Source organism: Oncorhynchus mykiss, chromosome 5 (genome assembly GCF_057628025.1).
Source record: "Oncorhynchus mykiss isolate SJ-2025 chromosome 5, ASM5762802v1, whole genome shotgun sequence".
NCBI classification, from domain to species: Eukaryota; Metazoa; Chordata; class Actinopteri; order Salmoniformes; family Salmonidae; genus Oncorhynchus; species Oncorhynchus mykiss.
The window spans coordinates 40,356,088-40,379,787 of NC_143026.1; the positions used below are offsets into that span (position 1 = coordinate 40,356,088).

Genomic DNA, 23,700 nt, shown 5'->3' on the forward strand with positions numbered 1-23,700 from the left:
GATGAGGACCGGTCAACACACACAGAGACGTGCGCAAAGACGCACACCCTAAGGATTGCTGGGGAACGGGCAATCCTGAGGCACAGGTATGGCTGATGTTTGGGGGAAATTCCTTGTTTGTGAGTGCACCTCCGTGTGTGTGTGTTCTGGTGTGTGTGTTCTTCTTAAAGCCCCGCAGACATGGACCGGGTTAATAGGAGCATTTGGAAAAGCAAACAGACTAAGGTCTGAACGGATGGCTCTAGGTTCCAACTTGATTCCAGGAAGAATTACCATGTGGATTGACCTGACTGGAACATGTTTAAGACATGATGGTGACCATTACCTCAGCACAGCTGCAGTATGAGCAGGAAGCAGTTACTCATATGATTGAAGGAGACAATACATGTCGACTACAGTAAATAACATATGTTGTTCAGATCATTCAGGCATGCAAATCCAACACACACACACACACACACACACACACACACACACACACACACACACACACACACACACAGAGAGTACAAAACATTAGGAACACCTTCCTAATATTGAGTTGGCACCCCTTTTCGCCTTCAGATCAGCTTCAATTAGTTGAGGCAGCCTCAATTCGTCGCATGGTGTCGAAAGCATTCCACAGGGATGCTGGCCCATGTTGTTTCTAATGCTTTCCACAGTTATGTCAAGTTGGATGTCCTTTGGGTGGTGGACCATTCTTGATACACACGGGAAACTGTGGAGCATGAAAAACCCAGCAGCATTGCAGTTCTCGACACACTCAAACAGGTGTGCCTGGCACCTACTACCATACACAGTTCAAAGGCACTTGCCCATTCGCCCTCTGAATGGCACACATACACAATCCATGTCTCAATTGTCTCAAGGCTTGAAAAGCCTTATTTAACCTGTCTCCTCCCCTTCATCTACACTGATTGAAGTGGATTTAACAAGTGAGATCAATAAGGGATCATAGCTTTCACCTGGATTCACCTGGTCAGTCTATGTCATGGTCAGTCTATGTCATGGTCAGTCTATGCCTAATGTTTTGTAACTCAAGCATGCACACACTTACCAGCGATGCCACCCACAGCCATGGCGGCACTCATCTGTGCCAGGAGCTCAGGGGTGGGCTTCAGGAAGCCCAGGGTGACAGCGATGCCCCCTGCCACACCAATCATGCCCAGGGCATTACCCAGGCATGCAGTGGACTGGTTGGACAGACCAGCCAGGATTCCCACACAGCACATACCAGAGCCCAGGTACGTAATCTACAGGGAGAGATAGAGAGAGAGAGAGAGAGAGAGACACTGTAGTGCCTTAGACCTGGGCCATGTTCAGTAGGGCACAGCGTAGCAAGAATTTTTGTGGCAAAAATTTAAACCTGTTCTAAATTAAAAAGTTCAGGTAATACATGCCCATTTCAGTCACGTTTTCTTCCTACTTAACACAACCAAATTAACACAACGCCTGAGCCCACCTGATTGGTGGTACATAGTGTAAGGGTTAGGTGATGCTCACCTGTTAAATTTTGTAGCCAGCCTGCATGGCGACTCCATAGCCCCCCACAAACAACCCGGTGGGCAGTAGGTACAGGTAGTTGTATTCTGGAGGGTCAGTGGGACGCTTGAACATGTCCAGCATCTTCTTGGTGACCAGGAAACCACCTGAGAGAGAAAGAGAACAAAACCAGTCAAACTCAACCTGGCAGACAACGGTCTGCATATACACTCTGTTTGGAACGCTTCAGGCATAACAGGGTGAAGACGATTATTTCATATTTCAAATATTTATAGCACCCTTATTTGACATTTGAGTAACCCATTAAAATTGTGCGCACAAAAGGTTCCTAAAAGCCAACTTAGTGAATGTAGTAGCTGGGGGTTTTCTTGGTGGAGTCGCTCCCCTGATATAACGACCAGACGGAACACTTCATTCTGCTGGGGCGGATCACATTACATTCCAAAAGCAACCTCTGGGTTCTCTACATCGCCACTACACCCCCACACTCAGACAGGTTATTCAGTGGCTAACATCTGTCACTTCAGCTGTACGTGCTAATTTTAGCCCAGCCCAGACCTCAATCACTTAAACACACCAATAATTTTAAAAAAAATATTTCAGACTTGAGGCTCAGAGTCAATACATTCAGATTCAAGAATGCAAAGGGCAGGTATTGAAGAAAAGCATGCACAGGATTTTTCCGTGCTGCCGCTATAAAAACACATGGCAATACAAAAGGCAAGAGCCAGAGGAAGAAAAAACTATTCCTCAACCCGTTGTATGAGGAGCAGGTACTCTATAAATTTCAGGGTTAGTTTATTGAAACTAAATTGGAGGGCAATTTTTTGGTGTAGTCACTTCACAATATAAAAATTGTAGCAGAAGGGCTAGGAAACAAATGGTGGAATGTCCGTTTTTATGTTACTGAAGGTTTATGGATGGTGCGGTAGACCACTAAGAAATGTTGCATGTGGAATGGAAACCAATAGGGACTTTAAAACTAAATTAAACACCTGCTCTTTAAAGAAAATGAATATAGATATATATAAAGAGGTGCACTTTAAGCACACTGGAACATATGCACAAAGAGATCTGAGAGAGTCATAAATGACTGGTTATTACAGCAAACGAATCCCTGCCATGATCTTTGACCCTGCTCAGTGTTCTGGCCTGTTGGAGCGCCCTCGCACAGACTGGGACTTCTGGACCGCTGCAGCGAGTTGCCTTTGAATGAGTGACTCAGCGGCTGTCTAGAACGACGCACCAAAGACTTTCCCGACACTACCATTAACAACGCTCCCTCATTTCTTCTCAGCAGAGCTAGACTAAGCCTGGTTTATTGCATGGCCATGGCCCCTTTGAAGACCACTCAGTCATTTCCAGTTCATGTGCGAAGTTCCTTCTTTTCCACCTAAAGGGAGTTAGGGAAGGGCACGAACAGGGTCCATGGGCCAACTAACGGTCAAAGCTGAGGAAGAGGGCACAGTGGAGCAATAAGCAGTTTCTTAATAGATAGTCAAGTGAAATAAATGGCCCTAAAGGGGTCTGATATCCACGTATCTTACGTATTCTAAGATCTTACATAAGGTCTCCAAAGGGGGTACAATTTTGAGGTAAGGGGAGCTTGTCTGCTCCATTCACTATCTGTTTTCACAGTTACTGTCTGGTTTAGTCCAGAGTCACTCGCCAGCGATGTTGACCCCCCCCTCATGAGAGACAGACCGCCCACAGCAGTCAGACCTGGAATAAACACACACACACAGTAAGCACAGCTTAGATCACATTACAGACATGTTTTTCAATTAGTCCCACATGTGTTGAACTGATGTCAAATGTCAAATGACAATGACAAAACACTGAAACATTATTGCTTCTCTGCCCTGTCAGACAAACAAAGCTTTATAACATTTGATGTGCTGTACAGAAAGGCATGTTTCTTACACATTGCATTCGAGCGCAGCAGCACAGCTTAATGAGGAAAATGTCAGAGCGCAGAGGGAGTCCTGATAGCCATCAGCCCTATAATGACTTACAAATGCAGCCTGCTGTACAGCAGTGAACAACACAACAACAGGCTGGTCAGACAGAGTCAACCTGCTCCCAGTCATGTGTTTATGTGTCTGACTGAATGAGTGAGCTTTTCCTGGCTGTCCCGTTCTGGAACTCCACAGTAACAATTAGTCACAGAGACAGGCCAAGGTTTGAATTAAAAGGTGACTGCACGCTACCTCAGTGTCACAGGAAATAATACAGCAGACAATTAGGCTAGAAACATCACCTCGCACACTCTGTCAAAAAGAGAGACATGGTGTGTCCCCCCAAGTGGCGCAGTGGTCTACGGCACTGCATCGCAGTGCTAGCTAGTGCCACTAGAGATCCTGGTTTGAGTCCAGGCTCTGTCGCAACCGGGAGGCCCATGAGGCGCGGCACATTTGGCCCAGTGTCGTCCGGGTTAGGGGAGCGTTTGGCCGGCCGGGATGTCCTTGTCCCATCGGGCTCTAGCGACTCCTGTGGCGGGCCGGGCGCATGCACGCTGACATGGTTGCCAGGTGTACGGTGTTTCCTCCAACACATTGGTGCGGCTAGCTTCCGGGTTAAGCGGGCATCGTGTCAAAAAGCAGTGCGGCTGGGTTGTGTTTTGGAGAATGCATGTCTCTTGACCTTCGCCTCTCCCGAGTCCGTACGGGAGTTGCAGAGATGGGACAAGACTTTGACTTCCAATTGCGGGAAAAAAAGTACTTAAAAAGAAAAATTCATAAAAAAGCGAGACATGCTGCTCACAATAATCTACACACCAGGTGAACTTTGAGCCCTTAATGCCATCAGATCCCCGCCTGAAGTTTCCCTCCCTTGAAAAGAGGGCGAGTTACTTTTGGAAAACAAAGGCGTCATACTCAGGCCATAGAGATCACAGACATGCCAAATAGACCAAGTAGACACCAATACCACCTGACTTATCAAGACAGCTCTTAGATAGTCGGCCAGTCATGTCTATATTGATCACACACACAATAAAGGTGAAGTCCCATGGGATGACAGTTATCCCAGAAGCGTCTGTTCGTCACATCCCACGCAAGGCGGACTTCAGAAGGGAAAGACTTCAGCTAATTGTGACTCAACAGTTTCAGGTAGATTAAAGAGCTGTCATGAGGATGATGCCAGCCATTGGGCAAAACCAAGGGTTCCTCATCAAAAGTAACCCAACGCTCCAGACAGAGATTGACAAAGACTTCTCTCTCTCCCTCTTAAGAATCTGAAATTCCAATATACTTCACTAACGTCTTGGGCTCGAACAGCTCTTTCAGCTTTATTACATTTGGCACAGCAATAACCTTAACTCCAATGGCTTCAATGTTTCCACTTCTTTGCATGACCAAGATAAAATGAATGGTTTAGGTAATGCCAAATATGTGGGGAACACACCTAAGAGACAATGTGTGAGCAGAGAGACTGAGAATGACTAGGGTGGTGCGGGGACCAAGGTACAGCGACAAGAAAAAGTATGTGAACCCTTTGGAATTACCTGGATTTTGCATAAATTTGACATCAAATTTGATCTGATCTTCATCTAAGTCACATCAATAGACAACCACAGTGTGCTTAAACACACAAGTTATTGTATTTTTCTTGTCGATATTCAATACATAATTTAAACAGGTTGGGAAAACGTACGTGAACCCCTAGGCTAATGACTTCTACAAAGGCTAATTGAAATCAGTAGTCAACTAACCTGGAGTCGAATCAATGAGATGAGATTGGAGATTTTGGTTAGAGCTGCCCTACTCCATAAAAAACGTTCACAAAATTTGAGTGTGCTATTCACAAGAAGCATTGCCTGATGTGAACCATGCCTCGAACAAAAAAGATCTCAGAAGACCTAAAATTAAGAATTGTTGACTTGCATAAAGCTGGAAAGGGTTACAAAAGTATCTCTAAACGCCTAGATGTTCATCAATCCATGGTAAGACAAATTGCCTATAAATGGAGAAATTTCAGCACTGTTGCTACTCTCCCTAGGAGTGGCCGTCCTGCAAAGATGACTGCAAGAGCACAGCGCAGAATGCTCAATGAGGTTAAGAAGAATCCTAGAGTGTCAGCTAAAGACTTACAGACATCTCTGGAAGATGCTAACATCTATGTTGACGAGTCTACAATACATAAAACACTAAACAAGAATGGTGTTCATGGGAGGACACCATGGAAGAAGCCACTGCTGTCCAAAAAAAACATTGCTGCACATCTGAAGTTTGCAAAAGTGCACCTGGATGTTCTACAGAGCTACTGGCAAAATATTCTGTGGACAGATTAAACTAAAGTTGTGTTGTTTGGAAGGAACACACAACACTATGTGTGGAGAAAAAAATGCAACGCACACCAACAACAAAACCTCATCTTAACTATACACTATGGTGGAGGGAGCATAATGGTTTGGGGCTGCCTCAGGGCCTCTGCAGCTTGCTATCATCGATGGAAAAATGAATTCCCACGTATATCAAGACGCTTTTCAGAAGAATGTTAGGCTATCTGTCCGCCAATTGAAGCTCAACAGACGTTAGGTGATGCAAAAAGGACAACAACCCAAAATACAGAAGTAAATCCACAGCAGAATGGCTTCAACAGAAGAAAATAAGCCTTCTGGAGTGGCCCAGTCAGTCCTGACCTCAACCCAATTGAGATGCTGTGGCATGACCTCAAGAGAGCGGTTTACACCAGACATCCCAAGAATATTGTGGAACTGAAACAGTTTAGTAAAGAGGAATGGTCCAGAATTACTCCAGACCGTTGTGCAGGTGAGTAATTGTGTCAGACTACCCTAACTTTCGTCATTTCTGGTCACAACTTGCTGACTTGCTTACGTGCTGCTGTGCGTTTTGTTGCTAACCTTACTTTGCTACCTGACAACTTTACGATTTGTACTTATTAATTACCGTTTATATTTTTAGTTTTTCCCTCGCTCTACTTTTTTTCATTCAACTTTTTCACTCCGGACACTTTATCTGGACGTGGTTCGTCAGGACCTCCACCAGCCGAAGCTAAGTAGTAACATTAATAACATGATGCCTTCTAATTGAAGTCGCTGTACTCATAATATACAGGAGAATGATCACCTTACGGCCAGGATAGCTGTGCTGCAAGCCCAGCTTCAGACACAATCGTTAGGCAAGGGTAATTTCAGTGTAGGAAAGGATGAAACAGTGTCTGTGCCACCAGTAAGTACAGATAGTAGTATGAATCCCCTCGCACATACCTCGCAGCCAGACAACTTTCTCATGGCTTCTGGAGGGAAATGCTGTAGGAATGCTACACCGGTGTCGCTCATTCAGCCGACAGAAACTTTCAACCGGTTCTCCCCATTAAGCAGCGAGTCGGAGTCAGAGGTCAAGCCTTCTTTGGTCCCTACTCCTCCCGTTACGGGGTCTGAGATGCCGAAGCCTCCCACAATTAGCTCTGACAAATTGAAAAACCTAGTCATTGGCCACTCCATTACCCGCAGTTTTAGACTTAAAACAAATCATCCAGCGATCATACACTGTTTACCAGGGGGCAGGGCTACCGACGTTAAAGCTAATCTGAAGATGGTGCTGGCTAAAGCTACAACTGGCGAGTGTAGAGAGTATATGGATATTGTTATCCACGTCGGCACCAACGATGTTAGGATGAAACAGTCAGAGGTCACCAAGTGCAACATAGCTTCAGCGTGTAAATCAGCTAGAAAGATGTGTCGGCATCGAGCAATTGTCTCTGGCTCCCTCCCAGTTAGGGGGAGTGATGAGCTCTACAGCAGAGTCTCACAACTTGAGCCCTCTGGTTGAAAACTGTTTTCTGCCACTCCCAAAAGATAGAATTTGTAGATAATTGGCCCTCTTTCTGGGACTCACCCACAAACAAGACCAAGCCTGGCCTGTTGAGGAGTGACGGACTCCATCCTAGCTGGAGGCGTGCTCTCATCTTATCTACGAACATAGACAGGGCTCTAACTCACCTAGCTCCACAATGAGATAGGGTGCAGGCCAGGCAGCAGGCTGTTAGCCAGCCTGTCAGCTTAGTGGAGTCTGCCACTAGCACAGTCAGTGTAGTCAGCTCAGCTATCCCCATTGAGACTGTGCCTGTACCTCAACCTAGGATGGGCAAAACTAAACATGGCGGTGTTCGCCTTAGCAATCTCACTGGAATAAAGACCTCCTCCATTCCTGCCATTATTGAAAGAGTTTGTGATACTTCACATCTCAAAATAGGGCTACTTAATGTTAGATCCCTCACTTCTAAGGCAGTTATAGTCAATGAACTAATCACTGATCATAATCTTGATGTGATTGGCCTGACTGAAACATGGCTTAAACCAGATTAATTTACTGTGTTAAATGAGGCCTCACCTCCTGGTTACACTAGTGACCATATCCCCCGCGCATCCCGCAAAGGCGGAGGTGTTGCTAACATTTTTGATAGCAATTTCAATTTACAAAAATCCCCCAGATGTTTTCGTCTTTTGAGGTTCTAGTCATGAAATCTATGCAGCCTACACTTTTTATAGCTACTGTTTACAGGTCTCCTGGGCCATATACAGCGTTCCTCACTGAGTTCCCTGAATTCCTATCGGACCTTGTAGTCATGGCAGATAATATTCTAATTTTTGGTGACTTTAATATTCACATGGAAAAGTCCACAGACCCACTCCAAAAGGCTTTCAGAGCCATCATCGACTCAGTGGGTTTTGTCCAACATGTCTCTGGACCTACTCACTGCCACAGTCATACTCTGGACCTAGTTTTGTCCCGTGGAATAAATGTTATGGATCTTAATGTTTTTCCTCATAATCCTGGTCTATATTTGTTACGTTTGCAATCGCAACAAATAATCTGCTCAGACCCCAACCAAGGATCATCAAAAGTCGTGCTATAAATTCTCGGACAACCCAAATATTCCTAGATGCCCTTCCAGACTCCTGCCGCCTACCCAAGGATGTCAGAGTACACAAATCAGTTAACCACCTAACCGAGGAACTCAATTTAACCTTGCACAATACCCTAGATGCTCGTACCCCTAAAAACAAAAAACATTTGTCATAAGAAACTAGCTCCCTGGTACACAGAAAATACCCGAGCTCTGAAGCAAGCTTCCAGAAAATTGGAACGGAAATGGCGCCATAGCAAACTGGAAGTCTTCCGACTAGCTTGGAAAGACAGTACCGTGCAGTATCGAAGAGCCCTCACTTCTGCTCGATCATCCTATTTTTCCAACTTATTTGAGGAAAATAAGAACAATTCAAAATGTATTTTTGATACTGTCGCAAAGGTAACTAAAAATAAGCATTTCCTAAGAGGATGGCTTTCACTTCAGCAGTGATATCTTCATGAACTTCTTTGAGGAAAAGATCATGATCATTAGAAAGCAAATTACGGACTCCTCTTTAAATCTGCGTATTCCTCCAAAGCTCAGTTGTCCTGAGTCTGCACAACTCTGCCAGGACCTAGGATCAAGGGAGACACTCAAGTGTTTTAGTACTATATCTCTTGACACAATGATGAAAATAATCATGGCCTCTAAACCTTCAAGCCGTATACTGGACCCTATTCCAACTAAACTACTGAAAGAACTGCTTCCTGTGTTTGGCCCTCCTATGTTGAACATAATAAACGGCTCTCTATCCACCGGATGTGTACCAAACTCACTAAAAGTGTAAGTAATAAAGTCTCTCTTGAAAAAGCCAAACCTTGACCCAGAAAGTATAAAAAAACATCGGCCTATTTCAAATCTCCCATTCCTCTCAATTATTTTTTGAAAAAGCTGTTGTGCAGCAACTCACTGCCTTCCTGAAGACAAACAATGTATACGAAATGCTTCAGTCTGGTATTAGACCCCATCATAGCACTGAGACTGCACTTGTGAAGGTGGTAAATTACCTTTTAATGGCGTCAGACCGAGGCTCTGCATCTGTCTTCGTGCTTCTAGACCATAGTGCTGCTTTTGATACCACCGATCACCACATACAGAGATTGGAAACCCAAATTGTCTACATGGACAAGCTCTAGCCTGGTTTAGATCTTATCTGTCGGAAAGATATCAGTTTGTCTCTGTGGATGGTTTGTCCTCTGACAAATCAACTGTAAATTCCAATGTTCCTCAAGGTTCTGTTTTAGGACCACTATTGTTTTCACTATATATTTCACCTATTGGTGATGTCATTCGAAAACATTTGAAACTGCCTATTTCTCAGGCCCAGAAACTAGAATATGCATATAATTATCAGATTAGGATAGAAAACACTCTAAAGTTTCCAAAACTGTGACAATATTGTCTGTGAGTATAACAGAACTGATATTGCAGGCGAAAACCTGAGGAAAATCAAACCAGGAAGTGATGTTTTTCCTGAAAGCTCTCTGTTCCATTGGATGCCTTGCCTCCATTTAAAGGGATATCAACCAGATTCATTTTCCTATGGCTTCCTCAAGGTGTCAACAGTCTTTAGAAATAGTTTCAGGCTTTTATTTTGAAAAATGAGCGAGAAAGATAACATCACGTCAGTGGATAGCTGGGTGTTCGCAGAGTTTTGCTTTCGCAACAGAGTGGGGCAGCCATTGTCTCTCCCTCTCCTATTGAAAAAGCGTCAGTCCCAGTTGATATATTAACGATTATATATTTTTAAAACAACCTGAGGATTGATTATAAAAAACGTTTGACATGTTTCTGTGGACATTACTGATACTATTTGGAATTTTCGTCTGCGATGTCGTGACCGCTCGAGCCTGTGGATTTCTGAACATAACGCGCCAAACAAATGGAGGTATTTTGGATGTGAAATAATCTTTATGGAACAAAAGGAACATTTATTGTGTAACTGGGAGTCTCGTGAGTGCAAACATCTGAATATCATCAATAAATGTTCATTGTGTTCCATAAAGATTATTTCATACTGTTGACTGTTGACACCTTGAGGAAGCCATAGGAAAAGGAATCTGGTTGATATCCCTTGAGTGCAAACATCTGAAGATCATCAAAGGTAAACGATTTAATCTATTGCTTTTCTGACTTTCGTGACCAATCTACTTGGCTGCTGTGTTTGTAATATTTTGTCTACTGAGAGAGATGTTCTTACATAAACGCTTGTTATGCTTTCGCCGAAAAGCTGTATTGAAATCTGACGCGCCATGTGGATTAACAACAAGCTAAGCTGTGTTTTGCTATATTGCACTTGTGATTTCATGAAAATGTAATATTTTTATATTTAAAACAAAGAGATCTTTTATTAAATCTGACAATTAATCTTGATGGTTGTACAGTCGTCTCAAATAAAACCTTGAAGGACCTAGGCGTTAATCTGGACCCTGAGCTCTCTTTTGACGAACATATCAAGACTGTTTCAAGGACAGCTTTTTTCCATCTATGTAACATTGCAAAAATCTGAAACTTTCTGTCCAAAATGATGCAGAAAAATGTATCCATACTTTTGTTACTTCTAGGTTATACTACTGCAATGCTCTAAATAAACTTCAGGTAGTGCTAAACACGAATCTTGACTTGAACCAAAAAAATCTGATCATATTACTCCAGTGCTAGCCTCTCTACACTGGCTTCCTGTTAAGGCAAGGGCTGATCTTACAAGGTTTTACCTGCTAACCTACAAAGATTTACACGGACTTGCTCCTACCTATCTTTATGATTTGGTCACGAGATGCAGGCCTCCTTATTGCCCCAATAATTTCTAAGCAAACAGCTGGAGGCAGGGCTTTCCCCTATAGAGCTCCATTTTTATGGAATGGTCTGCCTACCCATGTGAGAGACGCAGACTCTTCAGTAGGTCCTATGATTGTGTGTAGTCTGGCCCAGGAGTGTGAAGGTGAACGGAAAGGCACTGGAGCAACGAACCACCCTTGCTGTCTCTGCCTGGCCGGTTCCCTTATCTCCACCTGGATTCTCTGCCTCTAACTCTATTACAGGGGCTGAGTCACTGGCTTACTGGTGCTCTTTCATGCCATCCCTAGGAGGGGTGCGTCACTTGAGTGGGTTGAGTCACTGACGTGATCTTCCTGTCTGGGTTGGCGCCCCCCCTTGGGTTGTGCCGTGGCGGAGATCTTTGTGGGCTATACTCGGCCTTGTCTCAGGATGGTAAGTTGGTGGTTAAAGATATCCCTCTAGTGGTGTGGGAGCTGTGCTTTGGCAAAGTGGGTGGGGTTATATCATGCCTGTTTGGCCCTGTCTGGGATTATCGTCGGATGGGGCCACAGTGTCTCCGGACTCCTCCTGTCTCAGCCTCCAGCATTTATGCTGCAGTAGTTTATGTGTCGGGGGGTTAGGGTCAGTTTGTTATATCTGGAGAACTTCTCCTGTCTTATCCGGTGTCCTGTGTGAATTTAAGTATGCTCTCTCTAATTCTCTTTCTTTCTCTCCTCTCTCTCGGAGGACCTGAGCCCTAGGACCATGCCTCAGGACTATCTGGCCTGATGACTTGCTGTCCTCAGTCCACCTGGCCGTGCTGCTGCTCCAGTTTCAAATGTTCTGCCTGTGGCTATGAAACGCTGACTTGTTCACCGGACGTGCTACCTGTCCCAGACCTGCTGTTTTCAACTCTCTAGAGACAGCAGGAGCGGTAGAGATTCTCTGAATGATCGGCTATGAAGAGCCAACTGACATTTTTTCCTGAGGTGCTGACCTGTTGTACCCTCGACAACCACTGTGATTATTATTATTTGACCCTGTTGGACATCTATGAACATTTTACCATCTTGGCCATGTTCTGTTATATTCTCCACCCGGCACAGCCAGAAGAGGGACTGGCCACCCCTCATAGCCTGGTTCCTCTCTAGGTTTCTACCTAGGTTCTGGCCTTTCTAGGGAGTTTTTCCTAGCCACCGTGCTTCTACACCTGCATTGCTTGCTGTTTGCGGTTTTAGACTGGGTTTCTGTACAGCACTTTGAGATATCAGCTGATGTAAGAAGGGCTATATAAATACATTTGATTTTATCCTCACCTATAGAAAACATTTTGTTGAGGTTATTGCTGCCAATGGAGGGTCAAGCAGTTATTAAATCTAAGGGTTCACATACTTTTTCCACCCTGCACTGTGAATGTTTACACGGTGTGTTCAAGAAAGACATGAAAATGTATAATTGTTTGTGTGTTATTAGTTTAAGCAGACTGTGTTTGTCTATTTTTGTGACCTAGATGAAGATCAGATCAAATTTTATGACCAATTTATGAAGAAATCCAGGTATTTCCAAAGGGTTCACATACTTTTTCTTGCCACGGTATGTATAGTGTGGACTAATAAAGTGGTTCACAGGAACTGTGCAGTAGGTCTAGGGAGATAATTGCTCCATTGGATACCACCACCATGCCTCTTCTGAAGTTAGCGTCTGGGGCGACATGAAGGATTTAATTTTGGACCACCATGGACTCATTAAGACATTCAAACCTTTCCTGGTTCCTGGACCCAGACCCATGCCCTGACTGCAGTGCCCTACCGCCGCCCGGAGGAACAAGGAAAAGCTTAATGAGGCACATCGCCCTCGAAAGCAGTAGATATCACAGCCAGCGTGTCACTTCCGCCCGTGTCAAGAGTAATCAGTCTCTCTTTCATTTACAGAATAAATATTCAATTACAGATTCCTCTTCTATAATTCATTAGCCTATGTTCTTCTGCATACGCAGAGTGGAACCTGAGACCTATGCTTCCAGTTGCTTGAAGAGGATCCACACTCTAGAGTAGTACTTTAAAATCACCCAGACTACAAGGAGCATGAATCATTTCCTGTTCCCTCTAGGTCCTACTCATCACTGAGAGGAGAGCACCTGCAGGTGTGGAGGTGGAGGGAGAATCAGCTGCCAGTTCTGTGAAGGAATCTCCACTGCACAGTTACAGCAATGCCTTTTAGAGATTAATAAATCAAATGAGTAACATCTGGGTTTTAAAATGTGATAAATTCTCATTTGAAACCAAATCCTAAGTGATGCATCTTAGGCCTGGATGCATTTTCTTCAATAGTTTTACCTCATATATATATATACATATATATATATATATATATATACATTCCTGAAAGTACTACATTACAAAATAATGACGTGTCTCTGTTTAGTCTTCTGTATCCAGTTCATTAAGATTAGTCTTCATAAACACGCACCAGAGTGACGGACATGAGTGGGGAGTGAACTGCTGGGCTCACCCACCACACCACAATGGTAGCCAGGGCCGAAGGTGGTCACCATCTGAGTGAATGCTGCATTGGGGGAAGCCAGGCCCAGGCCTAAAAGGGTGCCAAGACCTGAGAGGGGGAAAGGAGGGAGAGAGTTAATTAATAACTTAATAGCACTACACCACACCGCATATCCAATGTCCATGCTGAATAGCAGGTCTCTAAACCCCATGAGGTGTTGACATGAATTTATTGAGGCCTGTGAGGCAAACTAGACTCTTTCTATTGTCTGCTAATTTTCTTAAGTGAGGACAAGAGACAGATATGATGCCATTAGCATTTCAGCTAGGCAGCAATTGCAGCAACCAAACTGTAGTGGTGGCGACGCGCCGACCACAGCCAACCCAGAACGAGCTGCTTGGGGGAATGTGTGAACGGGGTTTACAGGCCTGCCATCTACAGTCTCCACTACCAGAGCAGGGGTCTGTGGGAAACAGCTACAGCACCACTTCAGACAGACACAGCAGGGGGAGGGAGGGCTCGTCATCTCGCATTTTATTATACCTAGTTTCCTGGCACTAAGAGGCTGCTGGTGGTGGTTTATGGGATGGGAGGGGGGGGGGGGGGGGGGGGGGGGGCAGGTTAGGGTGAGCTCTAATTAGGTGACCAATCCTCATTTCAAAGGAGCTCTCAGCCATTTTGCCTTTCTGGCCTCTCACATGGTTGATCCGGTGGTCAGAAAATCAAGATGTTCCAGCAGCACCTTCCATCCTTGGCTTCATAGAGGAGAGACAGAGATACGGAGCGAACTAACTCATGAAAGGACATAAAGATAAACGTGCCTGTTTGTTTATCTCAGGGTGTTTATTTACGTGTGAACCCAGTTTGTGGCTCATTTATCTGAATGTTGGGGAAGAAGGCTGTGTTCTCTGGGTCTCTTTGATCTGATTCCAGAACAGAGCAGAGAGTTACTGCCTGCCTGCCTGCCTGCCTTCTCTCTCTCTTTCTCTCTCTCGCTCGCTCTCTCTCTCACACAGACTAACCTCTGAGCCGCCGCCTGTAACCAATAGAAATAATCTGCACAGATTTCAGTTCAGGGTAGCGTTTATGGCTAATCACGGCTGATGCTGCTCTCAGAATGGGGTTACAGCTCACCTTTCCCACATTAGTCAGCTATGCGGATGACTTGCTAGTGTTAGTAGAGAATAGAACAATGTAATGAATGTGAAAGGTAATAAAACACTAACAGGCTGCTTTAACCCCCCATGATAGTCCTGTTAACCCAGGTCAGGGTGAGCGAGAGAAAGAGAGAGAGGGAGACCACCATACAAGCTCACAGAGACTCATGACATGGCTCAGTTTAGGAGGCCATTATTCTGACAGCCAGCAGTGTTGCTCTGGATCCTCTGCTTTCTGCTGTGTCAGCCATTTTATTCCCCTTAAGTTATAGTTAAGTAAACAACTGACTTAGATCCGGGTGGTGTTCGTTAGGGCACACCGTAGCAAAAATTGTGGAACAGAACATGAAAATGATCATTAAGTCCAGGTAGCTTCAAATCATTTTACTACATTTTCCTCCATTTGTTACCTCCTGAACATGACCCTGGAAGGCAATGTAAGTATAAATGAATGAAGTGTCTAGGCAGTCAGTGCAGTCAGTGCTGGTGTGTCTCATCTCCGGCGTACATGCCAGCGGTGGTCAGGGTGGCCTTGACGGGGGACACGGCAGCAGCCTTCTCCTTGGCCAGCTCCTGCATGCTCTTGGGTTTGGGAGGGGCTGCCACTGTGATATTATCGGGCAGAGGAGCTGGGAAGAGGTTATTTCCATTCTACAGCAGATAGAGAGGACAATGTTGTTAGAACTACCAACAATCCCCCAAAAAACTAAAGGGAGCCTATGGGTTCAAAATTCACATTTTACCAATATCTTCCAAAACAATTTCCATAACCAAACATTGAGACCCATTTCATTTGCCAACTGCAGAGGTAGAGCAAGTAAATTCATCATAGATTCCCTGATTAACCAGTCTTCCCTCGTTGTGCAAGTTTTTTTTATTTTTACCTTTAGGTAGGTAAATCAGTTAAGAACCAACTCTTATTTTCAATGACGGCCTAGGAACAGTGGGTTAACAGCCTTGTTCAGGAGCAGAATGACAGATTTGTACCTTGTCAGCTCAGGGATTCGAATTCGCAAACTTTCGGTTACTAGTCCAACTCTTTAACCACTAGGCTACCCTGCCGCTCCTGCCGCTAATAACAGATGTAACCAAACCCAGCTGCTTCACATCACCTGCATGACAACGGATCCTCTGATGATGTGGTCCATAGTGCCATAGTTAAACTGCTCCTTGACCTCATAGTGGATGTTCTCAGTGGAAGGGCTGATGGAGTACAGGGTGCTGGAGTACAGGGTACAGGGTGCTGGACTGGGTAGGCAGGCGGCTGGGCAGGTCAGCGAAGCCTATGTGGGTCACACCCTAAAAATAACAGAAGCAGCTATTTTACTGAAAGACAAATTGTGGATTCTTCTCTCATCAACCTTTGAGAAAAGGATTTACACTATTTTAGTAGGTAACCTTGCGGTACCAGGTCTAGGCAATCCAAATGATACGGACATAAGCAGGTTCACCACGGTGTCAAAAGAGAAACAAATGATGAAACTGAAGATGAGAATAATAATAGATTGTCTTGACTGACCTTGTGTACTGCCAGTTCTCCAGGCACGGTCCATCACCACAGAGCCATCCTTCATGCTCTCCACCATGTTCTTGGTGATCAGGATAGGAGCCTTGCGACCTAAGGACACAGCACCATGGTCAGAGAGGTCAACACCATGTTGAATAAGCTTCTTGTCTGCAGTGCCAGCAGGGTGCTCAATCAGCACAGCAGTTTGTCTACTTTTAGTCAGCATTTTGTACAACAATGTCTTAAAGTCTAGATTTAAAGACAATTAATCAAACCCTGGCAAATAAACAAATTGCAATTTGTTGATCTCGGTTTATGCTAGGCAATGTTTTTGGGTTCTTTCTGAAGTTTAAACTAGCTTCAAAGTAAACGGATGTCATGAAGACACAGAGAAAGTCTTCCAAGGTCAAGCTGAACTGGTCAGAATATGACACAGCAGTACTGATCAGGCCAGGGTAGGCTTGTGTAGACCAGACCAAAGGAGTCAGCCACTCCACCTGTGTTGTGTTCGAGACCACCTAAAGCGAGACCGATTCAAGACCGGGAGGGAGACGAGGGGTCCGAGACAAGGCCAAGACCAGAAAAATGAGAGTCCAATTCAAGACCATGACAAGACCATGAATGTAATTGTCAAATCACCACCATAATAATAAAAAAAAGTCCAGTATTTCTGTGTTCCTATTTCAGAACATATGGATTCTTTAGACATTCAGAATAGTAAATAATGGATGTTGAGAGAAAATAGAGACACTACAAATGATTACTAACCCAAACACAGTGGGGAACAATGTGGGCTTACTATGCCTTCAGAGAAAGGCTAAGGATTTATAAAATAACAATATTATTATTTTCAACGATGTTCCGATTTTAAATCTTCAGTTGAAGAAAAAAAATATCCCAAAAATAACCAATCAGGATTTTTCTTTGGTGGACTCTGGGGAGATAAATCTAGCTAGCTAGCTAAGTCAGCCATTGGCTAGGCCATTAGACGCTTGATATAAAAGCATCTGCCAATCAATTGATTTAACTTTGAAGGTTTTTTGAGCAAAGCCTTTAGAAATGCTCATGCAAACACTACATTAAGCGCTTCGCAAATAAGACTACATACAAAACCTTTTCAATACCTGGTTTGCATACCCATTGTTGCCTCAGTTAGCATTTACTGGTAGATATACATTGAAACGTCTTTCCTATCGCTGCCATTCTTCTGTGAGCTGCTCCATGCGACAACCAGTTGAGAGTGCACTGGTATTACGGTTGCTGTCCTTTCAGCATCACGAGCCTGTCACACACAGAAGGCCCAATAGGCTCAGCACTGCGCAAATCTGTCTATAATAGATATAAATACTGTTACAATTCCTCCCCCCCTCCCCCCGTCTCTCCTTACTAATGGTGAACCTGCAACTTTCTCAACATTTCCCCCACTCTTCCCTACGAGCGAGTCAAGGAAATTCAGACAAAGTTTGAGGATATTTTTCAACAAAAGTAAATTAAAGTAAAGTTACGAGAAAAGTAGGAATCCCAGGTTTCAATAGGCCATAAGATGCATATTTCAAGAAAGGAGTGTATTATTTTTTTTTGCACTGAATGAATAGAAACAGATAATTATGTGTTTTTTACTCCGCTGGTCTTGGCTGGTCTCGAGAAGACATTACGAGTCCTCACTGTCCGAGACCGAGTCAAGAACGAGTAAAAATGTATCCGACACAGAGACACTCAATATGTGGTCTCGAGTACTGCATCACTGCTTCCCACCTAACAGAACCTGTAGTGCTAGTTATCCTGTCCCCTATACATGTCCTGGACATGGGACCATTACACAACATCAATGACTTTGACACCATGTCAGTGGAAAGGAACATGTCATTCACAACTACAGCTGCAAATCTTATCAAGGCCGTCTACCAATGTAAACAACGCATGACAAGAGAGAGTGCCTTCAGAAAGTATTCACACCCCTCGACTTATTCCACATTTTGTTATGTTACAAAGTGGAATTAAAAATGTCTTCTTTTTTTGTCAATGATCTACACGCAAAGTTGTAATGGCTTGGCACTCTAAAATATGTCGCATAAGGCTTACTTTATTATTACATATTTTTTATTATTTTCACTGCATTAGCGATTGCGTACACAGACGTTTCGGCTTTACAGTCTTCCAGGTACAATTTTGTTTAATTCAAAACAGCACTTGCACAGAACAACTGATGAGCAGCAGGTGCTTCTAATCAGGTTTGCCACTCCTCTGCCAGTTATGTGGCTTTTCTGCTCTACCTGTACACAAATGAGTTACAAAGAAATACAGAATTGTAGGGTATGGGAGCGGGCACGAAAGGCAACTCACAAATCAACTGCCCCAGGTGTCCGCTCACCTAAATACATGACATCAATTCATGAGATAGCCCACCACAAATAATTTTTGTTTGTCGGAATTTGTGGGTTTTAGGCATCAGCAAGCTTCTGGGAGAGTACAATGGTTCTCTTTTGATTAGTCAACAATCTAAACAAAATACTCTAATGTCAAAGCAGAATAAAAATTCAAAACATGCTAGATTCACCTTTGGCAGCGATTACGACTGTGAGTCTTTCTGGGTAAGTCACTAAGAGCTTTCCACACCTGGATTGTGCAACATTTGTCCAGTATTCTTGTCAAAATTCTTCAAGCTCTGTCAAATTGGTTGTTGATAATTGCTAGACAATCATTTTCAGGTTTTGCCATAGATTGTCAAACAGATTTAAGTCAAAACTAACTTAGGCCACTCAGGAACATTCACTGTTTTCTTGGTAAGCAACTCAGATGTAGATTTAGCCTTGTGTTTTAGGTTATTGTCCTGCTGAAAGGTGAATTCATCTCCCCGTGTCTGGTGGAAACCAGGTTTTTCTCTAGGATTTCCATTTCATTAGGGGTTTTTTTATCCTGAAACTCCCCGGTCGATTTACAAGCACACTCATAAAACTGAATTGCTTTTAGAGGTCGACTGATTAATCGGAATGGCCGATTAATTAGGGCCGATTTCAAGTTTTCATAACAATCGGAAATCTGTATTTTTGGGCGTCGATTTCCGATTATTTTTTTTATTTTTTACTTTTACTTTTTATACCTTTTATTTAACTAGGCAAGTCAGTTAAGAACACATTCGTATTGACTGCCTAGGAACTGTAGGTTAACTGCCTTGTTCAGGGGCAGAACAACAGATTTTCACCTTGTCAGCTCAGGGGTTCCAATCTTGCAACCGCACAGTTAACTAGTCCAACGTTCTAACTGTTGCACTCCACGAGTAGCCTGCCTGTTACGCAAATGTAGTAGAAGCCAAGGTAAATTGTTAGCTAGCATTACACTTATCTTGTAAAAAACAATCAATCATAATCACTAGTTATAACTACTGATCCAGTTTAGCAGGCAATATTAACCAGGTGAAATTGTGTCATTTCTCTAGCGTTCATTGCACGCAGAGTCAGGGTATATGCAACAGTTTGGGCTGCCTGGCTCATTGCGAACTAATTTGCCAGAATTTTACGTAATTATGACATACATTGAAGGTTGTGCAATGTAACAAGAATATTTAGACTTAGGGATGCCACCCGTTCGATAAAATACCGAACGGTTCTGTATTTCACTGAAATAATAAACGTTTTGTTTTCGAAATGATAGTTTCTGGATTCGATCATATTAATGACCAAAGGCTCGTATTTCTGTGTGTTATTATGTTATAATTAAGTCTGATTTGATAGAGCAGTTTGACTGAGCAGCAGCAGGCCCGTAATCATTCATTCAAACAGCACTTTCGTGCGTTTTGCCAGCAGCTCTTCCCAAGCACAGCGCTGTTTATGACTTCAAGCCTCTCAGCCTAATGGCTGGTGTAACCAATGTGAAATGGTGAGCTAGTTAGCTGGGTGTGCGCTAATACTGTTTCAAACATCACTCGCTTTTAGATTTGTTGATCCATCCTTAGTTTTGTCCCATCACAGCCATTACACTCTAACTGTTTTAAAGTAACCATTGGTTCAAAGTGAAATCTGTGTACGGTTTCCTTCCTCTCCGGCAACTGAGTTAGGAAGGACGCCTGTATCTTTGTAGTAGCTGCTTGTACTGATACACCATCCAAATGTAATTAATAACTTCACCATGCTCAAACGGATGTCTGCTTTTTACATTTTTGTACCCATCTACCAATAGCTGCTCTTCTTTGCAAGGCATTGACTTTTCTGGACTTTGTGGTTGAATCCCTGTTTGATATTCACTGTTTGACTGAGGGACCTTACAATTATCTGTATGTGTGGGATACAGAGATGAGGAAGTAATTCAAAAATCATGTTAAACACTAAGGAAGGGAATAATACCAACTCAGCCTTGAGGGGCAGAGTTAACCAGATGGATAGGGCCTAACCACTACCTTAACTACTACTAGGTAACTGAGCTGATGAAGCCTTAAAGCAGCTTAGAACCTGAGAGGATTGGACAGATAAAAGCTGGTGATAGCAGTACATGCACTTCGTACGTGATTGAGGAAGAACAAAGAAGAGGTGAAATCGGGGATGACAACAAACTGGGTGCCAGTCTTTCTGCTCTCCTGCCAACTCCTTATGGCTTGACGATGACAATGGAGTAGGCCAGAACACAAACAGATCAGACTAGGAGGACAGAAGTGCAGAGAAAGATGTAAAACAGGTCGAAGAGGACAAAGAGATACAGATTTGTCTCTATGGGAGGGGATAGCGGTAGTGAGGTGTGTGCTTGGTGGTCACTATGCATATCAGGGATGAGTGCCGTGCTGAGGAGGATGTCTACTTCCAGACATTGCTTGGCAAACAGCTTCATTTCAGCCTCAATTAACTCCTTGAACATCTCCTTAGAGTAGCCGCCTTGGCCGTCACCGGCCTCCTTAATGTCCACCTCCAGAGTCTGAGCTCCCAGCGACTTGAACTGCTCTTTGGCTGCCGCTCTGGGAAGGGGCACAGGGGACGTCATGGGGGCACTGGCAGTAGGGTGTGAGGGCGCTTAATGAAAGCCCCTGATACATTCTACAGCATCACTGCAAGAGCTTAGGCTATATCGATGATTGTTTTAAGATATCCAGGTAGTAAACTATTTGTTACACAATGGTTGGGCTGGTGAGATTTAAATCTTTGAATCTGGAGAGAAAAAAAATGAAGAAACAGTGCTTTGTCCTATTATCCCACCCTTTGAATTACATGGAAGATATCTACAGTCCTCAAGAAAATCTGCTTCAAATTCTCAATGCAGCTGCTGCCACCATCTGGAGAATTAGCTACATCACACTTTCAAATCTCATTAAAGGATTGGTTCACTATTTTTGAACCAAATCTTTACTTTTGATGCAAATGGCATGTTATGGAAGGGATTTCACTTGGTTTTGAGACACTTAGACCACCTGCAATAGACTTCCTCGTTGCTCGTTCTGCAGTATGGGAGCTATGGAAAACATGAACAAATAGGTCATTTTAGAAACAGCAACGCTTTCAGTGTAGTGATGTTGGTCTTTAGATGTTGTGAAAATGAAATTGAGTAATTCCTAACTTTATCTGCAACGTTATATTCCATTTTGTGCAACTCGAATGGTTTCTCCAACCAGCTGTGCTGCACATTATACACAAAAAAGCAAGCACAGCTGGTAGGAGAAACTACCTTAGTTGATATTGACCCTTTTTGCCCAGAGTGACTAAGTTGCTCTGGATAAGAGCATCTGCTTAATTACCAAAATGTAAATGTGAAAACAAACACTTGCAAAGCATACTGGGTATTATTATTATTACGAGCTCTGCCCCTAAACAATTACACATTTGGTCGGTCAGGACCAGACCAAATCTCATGAACAAATCATAGACATCTAGGCTATGTTTCACAAGTTTGAACAGCACAGTACAGTACGGCACAGTTCAGTCCAGTTGAGCATAGTAGAGTACAGTATGGTACATAACCAGACAGTAGAGTTTTATTTAGTAGAATACTGTACAGTATGACACAGTACAGTAGACTTTAACCCGTGTGTGGTGTTTGGGTCTGGGGGACCCATTTTCAATGTTTACTAAAAGAAAAATGATACAATTAATACTTTTTTTCAACCTGAGACTCATTGGTCTTGGCTTATTTTCTGCGAAGAACATGTTTTCATTGAGTGCACACTGTGCACCCCCCTACACATTTATATTACATATGTGGTGTTCGGGTCCACTGGTAATAAAAGTGTGGGAAAGTGTGTGTGTGTAGATGAAAACTAGTAAAAATTTAACTAAAAGGTTTGCTGTGTGCCACTCTCTTCCTCCTCCTTGGGCCTGCTGTTTCAACATAACACCAAGAACTTGTCTGACTCCCTGCCTGTCTTCCGCTTTTCTCGCACTCTTTACCCTTTGTATTGTGTCAAACTACACAATGTCTTGCGGGAACCTGCACAATGTTATTACAATACATTATTTCGCTACATTATTTCAATATAATGTAACAAAAAAATAATAATAATAATCATCTGTATTTTCCCACACTCTACCACAGCCAGGTGCAAATTGTGGGAGGGACACAAATAAATAGGTTTGCATGTGTGGCTCCTTACCACAATCAATCAGTATGGAAAAAAATGCTCAGAGGGCCTTAGAAATATTTTTTGCGGCGAGAGAAGCTAGTGTGGAAGACTGTCTCTGTCAATTCAGAGTCTGATAGGGAGTTGGAAGAAGATGATCAGATTGACCCTCAGCCAGCCCCAGGACCAGCCCGTCAGGCACCAGCTCATCAGCAGCCTGCAGGAGGAGAAATATGGATGTAAAAAATAATGTGCAATTTAATGGTCTTATTGTTTAAGGAATGAGTGGCAGCCATGCCGGGTGAATGTGATAAGGATGCAACCAGGGCCAAAGTGGATGGTTGTTACTCATGTGCGGGACATAGTCTTCTTTTGTACTGTTCATCCCAGACACCATCCATAAAATCATTCTGAACTGCTCTAATTTGGAGGGAAGGTGTGTTTTTGGAGAGAGATGGAAGGACCACTCATTTAAATACGTACTTTGAGGTTCTTATCCTTGCTGGTGTTTTCAGATTCAATGGGGATTCCACGGAATCCCTTCGGGATGCAGAAATTGGCAGAGAACTTTTCTGTGCAACAGTGTCTCGGGAAAACTTCCGCATTATTTCCAGGATTATCCACCATTTCCAGGATTATCCATTATCCACAAATAAGTGACATTGAACTCAGAGATGGCCAATGCAGAAGTAGGCCTTCAATCATCAACTAGGTAAAATACAGAGGCCTAAAGCCAACAAATAAAAACAGTAGAAAATATCCTGATGAAAATTCTGTTTCTTTCAATCGCATTAATGTCTCTACTCTGCCTGTCTGCCTTCCTTTCTATCTTTCTTGACCTGAGTTGTCGATAGTGATGTGCA

At 43.4% G+C, this 23,700-nt stretch overlaps 1 protein-coding gene across 1 annotated transcript in view; it reads right to left on the reverse strand.

Annotated features, from left to right (window-relative positions):
• nnt (nicotinamide nucleotide transhydrogenase) overlaps nt 1-21,270 on the reverse strand; it is a 40,617-nt gene extending 19,347 nt beyond the window's left edge. Inside the window, 12 exon segments of the mRNA XM_090236675.1 lie at nt 1,058-1,253; nt 1,504-1,680; nt 3,146-3,225; nt 12,263-12,272; nt 13,606-13,671; nt 13,673-13,748; nt 15,295-15,446; nt 15,908-16,025; nt 16,027-16,094; nt 16,315-16,342; nt 16,344-16,413; nt 21,048-21,270. Coding sequence (XP_090092801.1) covers nt 1,058-1,253; nt 1,504-1,680; nt 3,146-3,225; nt 12,263-12,272; nt 13,606-13,671; nt 13,673-13,748; nt 15,295-15,446; nt 15,908-16,025; nt 16,027-16,094; nt 16,315-16,342; nt 16,344-16,413; nt 21,048-21,270 — 1,264 coding nt within the window.
• Between the last annotated feature and the right edge of the window lie 2,430 nt (nt 21,271-23,700).